At 34.4% G+C, this 10,912-nt stretch overlaps 2 protein-coding genes across 2 annotated transcripts; both read left to right on the top strand.

Moving 5' to 3' along the window:
- Positions 1–5,385: 5,385 nt before the first annotated feature.
- Positions 5,386–6,820, top strand: LOC129928222 (uncharacterized). Its single transcript, XM_056041491.1, has one exon. It carries the CDS (start codon positions 5,405–5,407, stop codon positions 6,572–6,574), a length of 1,170 nt encoding a protein of 389 aa, XP_055897466.1. The 5' UTR covers positions 5,386–5,404; the 3' UTR covers positions 6,575–6,820.
- A 2,295-nt stretch (positions 6,821–9,115) lies between these two features.
- LOC129924919 (uncharacterized) lies at positions 9,116–9,739 on the top strand. Its single transcript, XM_056022368.1, has one exon. The coding sequence runs from the start codon at positions 9,116–9,118 to the stop codon at positions 9,737–9,739; it is 624 nt and encodes a 207-aa protein (XP_055878343.1).
- Positions 9,740–10,912: the final 1,173 nt, after the last annotated feature.

Below are 10,912 nucleotides of genomic sequence, written 5' to 3'. Positions count from 1 at the left end.
CAAAAACATGTATCCTTAACAAACTCAATCTACACCAACACATACAAAATAAAATATTGAGAAATAATATAGATTCACACTAGTAAAATGCACATCTATTTCCTGTTTAAATAAATAGGTCTACATTCCCTCTTATCTAAATGTATTCAGATTTTATTTATGTAATAGTTGGCAGCACACTATAACTCATTTTATTTATTTTAACCAACAAAATCCATCTGGCAACAATTGGTTGCCTGGGAGCTGTTGCTATCATCATTTTAATATGGCGGCCGCCAGCTAAAACATGATCATACCTCCGGACTTGACTTAGACTACTTACTACTACGTCTACTTCTACTACTACTACTAGTACTACTAGACTGTCAGTGCTGAGTCACTTATGACTAGATAGATATACTAGTTATTACTAGTAGATTCTAGATCTACTATAAATTATAATCATAAACTATACTAGTATACTAAAAGTATAAGTCTATTATTATTATAATTTTTATTATAACAAAACTAAATGGATAGATCTATCTATCTCTAATTAGTCTAATTCTAGGTAGGCCTTCTAACACTTTTACTTGTCACTCGCTAGATCTAGTTTATATTTATAATAATAATACTTGACTTTGGCTTGTAGTAATACTAATAAAGTTTAATACTTATACTAGAGACACTAGAGTAATAGTTTATAAACTAGTAGATTTAAGTAGATCTAGAGTAGAGTAATCTAGACTATCTATGTTAAGTCTAAGCCCAGTCGCCAACATTTTTTAATGCTTGAATTTGTATATCTATGTAATAGTACTAATAGTAAGACCTAGTGAGTACTGTCCTAGCATAAAGATTATTCATAGATATAAATAAATATAATATTATGTTTTGTTTTACATTGTTTCGGATGTTCCTTCAGAGTTGAAGATAGTTTACTTCCTAGTCCAAACCTCCCGCAGGACGACGGGGGATGGGAGCGTGCAGGGTTTGAACCCTCGACCGTCGATAAATCCGAACGACAGTCCAGCGCGCAAACCGCACAACCAGGCAGCCATCCATATATTAGTCAAGGACTAAACCTAAAGCCTAAGCTAAATTTAAATCTATATCTAGAATATATTTATAAAAGATCTAATTCTAATATAGCCCTTTACTAGCCCTTACTATACTTATTAATAAGGCTAGACTTTAGATCTAAAAAATAATAAGTCATCATTTATATTGGTAATATTAAATACAGATCTATACTAAACACATGTGACTTGTCTTTAAGTCTTAAACTTAAACAGGGCCGGTCCTAACGATTGCGGGGCCTTATGTGAAACTGATTGCGCACGGCCTAGTCTGGGTGCTGGGTGGGAATAAGGATAATAAGTGGAAATTAAGCTTTTGTATTTTAAAAAAAATTGACTTTGAATTTTATTCAATCTTTACTAAGTACAAGATTACGATCAAATTAACTTTACTTTACGAACTTTGCAACCTATGGCATATTAATATGCCAGTCACTATTAAAGTAAATAAAGTATAATATGGAAACTTCCGATTAAAGTGAAAATTTGCCTGATTATTACATTTTATTACATGAAAGCTGACAATGCCTTTTATCGCGCGTAGGATTAGCGTTTTCCGGAATGAATGACACCCACAATTGACAATTTGTCTATTTTTCAGGAGATTTTTATGACCTTTCATGAGATTTCCAGGTTTTATATATACCGATATATATATATATATATATATATATATATATATATATATATATATATATATATATATATATATATATATATATATATATATATATATTGCAATTTAACAATTACACCTAGAATTAGCGTGGGGCCTATGAAAGTGCAGGGTCCACTGCGACCGCATAAGTTGCAGTGGCTTAAGACCGGTCCTGGTCTGAAATATATTAGATTGCCTAGACCTAGAGTAGAGTAATTTATTATTATTAAGAACAATAAGAGTTAGATGTTAATGTTAGATCAGATAATCAGTATAACATATAATATATATATATATAACCACTAGTTCTATATATATGTATACAAAGTATACATAATTAAGTATAAATGTTATAAACAAATTTTAAAAAATCTATTTTACAGAAAACATATGACATGTGGCATACAGACAAGTTTACTAGATGGATCTTTCATCATTTTGGAAATACAAGAAGAGTTAATATTCCCTGTTTCTATTGTGAAACCAATCACAGAAACATTCTACAATTTTATTTTATATATAATAAATACCAATAAATGTAAATAAAAAATCACATTTTAATAGAGTTCTTCATTATACACACAACATTATTTTAGTATGTTCCTTTTCACTTGCTAGGTTTAGAAAAAGCTTCGAATCAGGATTTAATATTATTATGTCATAGCCCATAACTCCACCAGGATGTTAGTTAATGGCAGTGGTCAATGTTTGAACCTGAGACCACAGAGAAGACAGTTCGCAGCGCAAACCACACAACTTTCTGCGTTTTGAAACGTATTCAAATTTTGATCATTTCTATGTTATTGCAGATTTGAATGTCCATTGCAATGATGACTTGATCTGTAAAGGGGTTACATTTATAAAAAATAAGAGTTGGATCTCATTCTTCGAATGATGCTATTTATTAGAAATTGCAAGGTGGAATAGATATTAGAGGCCAAAAGAAAATCCACTGCCGAGGGAAGACGTAGACGTCGTAAAGAACATTTAAATTGACCACCAGCTAGGGCTGCGTAGCCATGGAAAATACTGCATTCCTCATTAATCTTTCGACTCGACTGCCAGCCTTATTTATTTAACACTTTAAATTATGAATAGCTCTGCATTTTTTAATAACAATAAAATATATATATATTCAGTGATTAACTGGCAATAATTGGGTTACTAAAATTTAATAAAATGAGTTGCATAACTACAACAACAGTAGCCTATATGCATTACTCAATATTATATTGATACTACAATTTATTTTTCACTTCCCAGAGAAAAGAAAAAAACAACAACTCCTTTTGCAGTTGGATAATCTCTTCTATTTATAGTCTAGACACAATTTAAAACTTTGTTACAGTTACAGATTAACTTAACTATCTAATGATTCTATTCGTGAGATATATGAAAATTCAATTTTTACATATAGATTTATAGAACTATTTAAGTAAGAGTGTAACAAAATCCATATTTCGTATATTAATAATAATATAGAATTGGTAGATCTAGGTCTAATTTTTGCCTTATAGATTAGTTTTTAGAAATTTAGATCTAGTAGATCTAAATCAGAACACCTTAACTTTTAAGTCTAGGTTAAGGTTAAAGCTATTTGCTAGAGTTGTACGATGTTGTGACTAGATTCTAGATTCAAACTAAATATAATCGTGTACTACAATAACTACATTGAATGAGCTCAACATTGTAATTAATGTTGTTTTTTTCCCATATTTGGCCTATTTAGGCCCTAACCCTATAGTCCTATAGGTTAATAATCACTATTAAGTGTATAGATAGAGTATATAATTTTAAACTTTGTTTTTCTAGATCTAGGCCCAGCACCTCGATCGGATCAGTCTAGATAGATCTATATAGATAGGTCTAATCTCTAAATATTCAATACTACTATTACTAGATCTAGACTTCATCTAATTAAATTTAGGTCTACTTCATACATCCTTAAATGATCTGAGAAAAGAAGATCTAGCTCCCGATCGAAAGCAGATGTAGAACTAGAATAAGCCTGAAGCAGTAACATAAGCCATAAATTGCGTAACTTGGCTAAAACGAAACATGTGAACTGAGGCGCGCGGTACTGCGTGGGGTGAAACGCTGTTCGCTTGACTAGATCAAGAATAAGCCGACAAATAGTAGATCTAACATGCAAAGCCATAAATTGCGTGATTTGACCTAATTTCCCCAACTCTAACATCCACATTTTATAAATTGGTGTGTTTTAGTCGCCTTTGTTTTCAGAAACTAGCACTCCTGTAAAAAGGAATAGGGGAAATACGCTAAGCCATAAACTGAAAAATTTGACCTAATTTCCCTTAAACTACGTCATCGACCTTGGTTGTCTGGGAAATACTGATCTCGAATGGCTTCGAGATTGTGAAATTTAATAGTCCCTAAAACGCACATTAAATTGCTTATATCTAAATAATTACAAAGAATATATGTCTAATATTTCGTATATATGTTTCTTTAAGCATTATGAAACTAAAAAAAAGTATTACACCGGTTTCCGCGTCTGACCCCAAAACCTCTTCAGTTGGTCTTTAATTCTTATGCACAGGATCTAAATCAGAATTCAAGGTAAGTTTGTATTATTGTAAAACGAACATTTCTTTATAATAATTTATAACTTTTGCCTTACAAATTCAATAAATAAAAATTTTATAGTGTTTTAACCAATTCAGGTACCAGTGGGGAGAAATGGTCCATGGGAGGTCCGTTTTTCCCCATTCGTTTGATTCATGATTGGCAGTAGATTTGTATAGGAGGGATGATTAGATGATAAATGATATGCTTATAATTAGCATTTTGAATCTAGTATATAGATGTATGTCCATCTTTACTGTAATAAATATGTTAATTATTAATGCTGGTGTTCTATTTTAAGTAGATCTAGATCTAATCTAGATTTTTTAAAGTCAGACTCAAAGACAAAACATAGATTTAGTCAATGATTATGATTAGGCCTAATGAAATGACAAAATATTTTTTTTTCTTTTTCTAGGTAATAATGCCTCGAGTTTACATAAGGAAAACTGACAAAGGCAAAGTGCCAGAGTCAGGTATGATAGATGCTGTAACTGCTGTTGAGAAGGGCATGACAGTTCGACATGCGGCAAAAGAATTTAACATTGCCCGATCAACACTGATTAACAACATTAAAAAGGCTAAAACCAGTAAAAGTAACCAAACTAGCCTGTGTCCCAACTATCAGCACAGCCTGATATTTAATGCAGAGCAAGAAAATTGTTTAGCAACATACCTGGCCAGGTGCTCAAATATGTTTTATGGCCTAACAACAAAAAATGTTCGTGCTCTTGCCCTTGAAATGGCTTTAGTGAACAACATAAAATGCCCTGCGTCATGGACCACCAATTCAATGGCCGGAAGAGAGTGGCTTTTTGGATTTATGAGACGCCATCCAGAACTTTCACTCAGACAGCCTGAAGACACATCACTGGCACGGGCTACAGCGTTCAACAAATTTAATGTCAACACATTTTTCACTTTGTTGGAAGAATCTTTCAAAAAAACTAAATATTAGTGGTGAGCAGACCTTGGTGAGCAGATCTTCAATTTAGATGAAACTGGTGTGACAACTGTGCAAAAAGTTCCTAAAGTAATTGCACCTCGTGGAAGTAAGCAAATAGGTCAAGTTACCTCCAGAGAACGTGGCGAGCTTGTGACAATGTGCTGCATTGTTTCAGCCACCGGCAACACTTTACCACCTGTTTTTATTTTTCCAAAAAAGCAATTTAAAAACTTCATGTTAAATGGATCGCCAGAAGGCTCTCTTGGACATGCCCATCCTTCTGGTTGGATGACCAGTGAAAGTTTTCTTCAAGTTATACACCATTTTATAAAATATGTTAGGCCAACTGAAATCTACCCTGTGATATTAATATTAGACAACCATGAAAGCCATCTTTCATATGCTGCCCTAGAATTAGCTAAAAGAAATAACATTCATGTTATTACCCTACCACCTCATACAAGCCATAAGTTACAGCCACTAGACCGCACTGTATTTGGACCAATGAAAGCTGCCTTCAATAATCTTGCTGACTCTTGGCAAATAAAATATGCTAGGCAAACTCTGTCCATTTATCAGCTGGTGGAGCTTAGAGGCACAGCTTTTCTCAAGGCTTCTACAAAACAAAATATTTTGTCTGGCTTTAAAACTAGTGGTGTGTGGCCTCTAGATAAAGACATATTTTTGGATGAAGAATTTCTGCCTTCGGACGTTACAGACAGGCCTATGGTTGCAGACCCAGAATTACCAGACATAGACATTGCAAGACCAAGGGCACATTGTAGCTCATCATCACCAGACACTGACACTCCTTTTGTTCCTGATGCAACTCCACAAGGGGACACATCAATAAATGTGTTGGCTCATACAATATCTTCGGATGCAGCTTCACCAAAAATGTTTGCTTCGCCTGAAATATTTGCAGGCTATCCTAAAGCTGCTCCTCGCAAGCAAACCAACAGAGGGAAAAAGCGTGGAAAATGTATGCTTGCGACATCATCACCAATGATGGAGGAAATAAAATTGAAGCATTGCGTTAAATCTGGAGATATATCCAATGTTAAAAAAAATCTATTTGATACTGATATGACTGATGATAGGACAGATAATATTAGTGACAGTAGCGACAGTAGTGATGAAAGTATTGATGTCAGAATGGATGGTGTTGAAAGTGTGAATGTTAACGACTATGTTTTGTGTGAGTTTGAGGTAGGAAAGAAAGCAAAATATTTAGTTGGTAAGGTTATGAAAGAAGAAGATGAGGATGGTGATATAGAAGTTTCTTTTTTGCGAAAGAGTGGGAAAATGGTTGACAAGTTTTTTTGACCGACAGTAGAAGACATTGGGACAGTCAGAATAGGACAAATTAAAACAATTTTGCCACCACCAGTAAACTGCAAAGGTACTAAAAGAACAGAAAGATATATCTCATTTAATGTCTCTTTAAAAAAATACATTTCTATTAATTTCTTTAAAGTTTCTTGTGTATTCCACAGGTGGTCCATTTCTCCCCCAAAGTCGGTCCATTTCTCCCCACAGGTGGTCCATTTCTCCCCATATTTGGGGTGGTATTTTTTATTTTATTTTTTTCTTATGTATGATAATTTTTTTTTTTTTTATAGACTATATTTTGAAATAAATGGTTACTTTATTGAGAAATATAACAAACATCTCTGAGTTGTTATTTATGTTTTTATGTAACTTTTAGTAAAAATGGTGGACCATTTCTCCCCACTCTCCCCTATATTTAAAAAAAAACATCTACGGACACTTCAGATATTGGTATGTAGTGAGGGGCAAGAGTAAAAAGTTAGAAACTTTTAGTTTAACTATAAAAAATTAACTAAGGCCAAAGTTTAACTAGAAAAAAAAAGTTTAGTTAAAATCGTAGTTTAATTAATTTTTTTATTTTTTTTAGTTACTAACTATATAAATTTGTACAACTTTTAAACATGTGGTCAGGATTGTAACGCACATCCCTAGCTGTTATCTGGTCATGTGATATCAATAACTTTGATTATCAAAAAAAAAAATGACGCAGTTATATAACAACTATTTAGTCAAACTGCATTTGAAGAGGGTAAGTAAGATGCTGGTAGAAGTTATGGGAGTCAATATCTGCACTTGAAAATAGCAGTATTATAAAATGTTCAAAAACATTTTTTACCAAAAGCTTCTATGCAAGATTATGAATGGCGTTGTTCCGAATTTTTTGTGAGTCACGTGTTGGTGTTTAATTTCTATAGTGGGAATCTAGCTGATTATTAGTGAGTTAGGTCAATATTTAGTGGTTTAAATCAATTCATGTGTGGCAAACAATATTTTATTAACTGCATGAACAATCAAGTACACCCTTTTTATAGTCTTAAGACTTATTATTGAGATGTAAGTCTAAATTGACAGTTAGGCCTATATAGATCTAAAAGTATTAGGATAACCAACTCTAGAAAAAAAATCTTAATCCACACCCTCTCTGACACTAAAATAAATAGACTGTGTCCAACTGATTTTAACAACCTGGTCAGATAGACATACATATGTAGGCCTAGTGTACTCGTGTGTAACTGATGATACTATATATACAGACCACTATGTGTGTGTTGTTGTTGTTTTTTTTGCGCGTTAGGCAATAGCGTTTGCTTAATTTTAAGTGATCAGACAAGAAAATAACACACTGGCATGGTTTGTCAAGCATGTTTGTAGATCTATATTTAAACTAAAATAGTTACACACAGAAAGTAAATAGGCAGTGTATCCGACTGATATTAACAACCTGGTCCATTATGACAAGACCACTCTGGGTTTTTTTCCCTTGCGCGTTTAAAGGTTATGCAATAGTGTGTTTTTAGTGATCAGACAAGAAAATAGCTCTAACACATTGGCATGGTTAGTCAAGCATGTACTTTACACTATAATTTTATATAGTTATACAGGTCAAATGTTTCTTAAAACTCCAACAATTTCGTTTCTATTTCTTTGGTTACTAGATCTAAATTTGAAATTCTAAATCTATGTTATTTAATGAGATTTTAAACTTTACCGGTATAAGTAACAATTTCTGTTATATAATAGTTAGTATAAAAGAGTACCATTCTTTTCTAAAGGTTGTAATTCAAAGCAAGAATACAAACACACATATTTATTTAGACCTCTTTTTTTTTTTAAATTTTATTGTGCATTAATGTTTATGTAAGAAACATATATATTCCTTAAATTACTCATTTTATTATGGATAATTATTTCTAAAATGTTTAAAGAATTTTATCGAACCGTTGGCATATAATAGGATGATTTTAGCTAGATAGGTCGACTAGTTCAACCCCGCCCCCACCCACCCCCACCAATTCTATTATCTAATTTCTTCCATTGAATCATTATAACTATTGTCTTTAAATTTATCACTTTGCCCAGTGGCGTCACTAGGATGGGTGTCACCCGGTGCAGTAAGATCAGGATGGCACACACACCCCCCCCCACCAGCGTTCCACTTATTTCTTTCCAATATAAACTAGTGTTATGACTCTACATTGCACGTTGTCATTAGGTGTGAGACTGCGCACCATGAGACACAGGACAGAGACAGGAAATAAGTGTGGAAGTCAAAAGATGGCTGATGTAAACAAGTGTTGTTATTATTCGAATGTGTAATTGTTATCCGACTATTAGTCTATTATTAAATTGCTGTTTTTACCTATCACTTTCGTTGAGGTTCTTTGGGCTCGCTGTAGGCAGAGTTACAGCAATTGGTGTCAGAAGTGGGATTCTCAACGAAAGTGGGAACAAGGTCTTTATACACGACCGTTACAAAAAATTTTTCTGGGATAACCCAACGTAAGTTTTGGTAGGCCAATGTGAGAAAGATACGGGATGGCGTCAACGAAAACACTTGGTCAGCTTTCATTGATAGAACATAGACGAGAACTCAGATGCAGAGAGCTGAAGGTAAGCGGCAACAAAGAGGCGCTCATGGAGCGTCTGAAGCAAAGCATCATAGATGATGAACAGGATCCGGACACCTATTTATTTGAAATAGAACCCGATACGGCGGAGATTTGGAAATCGATGAAAGAGCAAATAAAGGAAGACCTGAAATTGGTGAAGGATGAACTTAAAAATGAATTAGGTAATAAACTTAGCTCTATAGAATCCGTTGTGTTTGGATTGAAAAAGGATATGGACGATTACAAACAACAATTAAGAGATGAGGTAACTGAGCTCCGGTCGCGGATGGTAGAGGATGTCGATTCTCAAATTCAAGTATTACGAAATGAAATGAAGGCGGGGCTAGAGAAAAAACAATATGCGGGGGCCACGGTGACTGAAATGATGGGGAAGACTAAACCGCCGGTGTTTGACGGCTCTGTTTCTTGGTCAGTGTACCGATTGCAGTTTGAAGCGGCGGCCAAAGTCAACAGATGGAACACTAAGGCAGAGAAAGCAACTGTCAGGTTTAGGATTTATTTGCGTTTTCAACTAGCTGTATACTGTTAAGGTCCCGGGGTTCAACCTGACAAGAACATCACTCACACACAGTCGTACATACAGTAAACAACTAGGTGAATAGTTTAAATAACAACAAAAATAAATGAATTTAATTGTATGAAACATATATGTGTATGTACAATGAGGATGACAAATAGACAGTATATATATTAGATATATATATATATATATATATAATAGGTATATATAAAGATATTATACAATAATTAATTTAAGCACCTTTGCTACGGCTATTAACTTGTCACCCTGGCTTTATGGTCCACCAGACTCTGACCGGCTGGCGTCACAACACTGCCAACCTCGGTAATAGTAAAGTTTGACAATGACAATGAAAAAAACTGCAATATGTATTTCTGAGACGGCAAGCGACGCCCACAACTCCAACACTGGCACCCTATAAACGAAATAAACACAATACTCTCAATTTCTACACTAAAAATAGAAATAGTGACAACCTCATACAGCATACAATAATAGATATCACAAACGAATAACTCACCCTAAACAGGGGTCCCAAAAATCCAACTGAATAATAAGTCCGAGAAAATGGTACAGACAAATAACGTTTTACTGGCCAACACACCGTCCGTTACAACCAAACTCAGAGGGTGAACTGCCTCATGACAAAGAATGACCCATAGATGTCACCGGACTTTGTGACGTAGCAAAACAATTCAAAACAAAAAAAATACAAGACACTCTCGCCCCGTACACGTACTACCAGTAGAGGAAATAAAAAAAACAGAGTTAGGAGAAAGAAATAGACACTTGTCTATACTACGCGACAGTCTGGTGTTGGCACTCAGAGGCAAGGCAGCCGAATTGTTACAGACAATGAAGGACCAGACGGACTTCGATGCTATGGTCAATACAATGGAACTGCGATACGGCGACGAGCACTTACAGGAAGTGTTTAGGATACAATTAAAAAGCCGACTGCAGAAATGTGGAGAGACACTACAGGAATTAGCGGCAGACATTGAGCGTCTTGCCCGTCTGGCTTACCCATTGGCAACACCAGAATTTTTGGATGTTATTGTTACAGATGCCTTCATAGATGGAGTGCGAGATGCAGAACTTAAAAAAGCCATCTGAATCAGCGGAAAACGGAAAGTAAGCGAAGCCCTTATCTATGCTCTGTCCTATGAGGCGGCAAGAGAT

Source organism: Biomphalaria glabrata, chromosome 1 (genome assembly GCF_947242115.1).
Source record: "Biomphalaria glabrata chromosome 1, xgBioGlab47.1, whole genome shotgun sequence".
In the NCBI taxonomy this organism is placed as follows: Eukaryota; Metazoa; Mollusca; class Gastropoda; family Planorbidae; genus Biomphalaria; species Biomphalaria glabrata.
Note: the sequence above shows the minus strand (reverse complement) of the source record. Positions and strands in the feature narration are given on the sequence as shown.

Excerpts from the sequence above, each read along its gene's own strand:
- LOC129924919 (XM_056022368.1), top strand. The coding sequence starts at position 9,116 with ATGGCGTCAACGAAAACACTTGGTCAGCTTTCATTGATAGAACATAGA.
- LOC129928222 (XM_056041491.1), top strand. The coding sequence starts at position 5,405 with ATGTGCTGCATTGTTTCAGCCACCGGCAACACTTTACCACCTGTTTTT.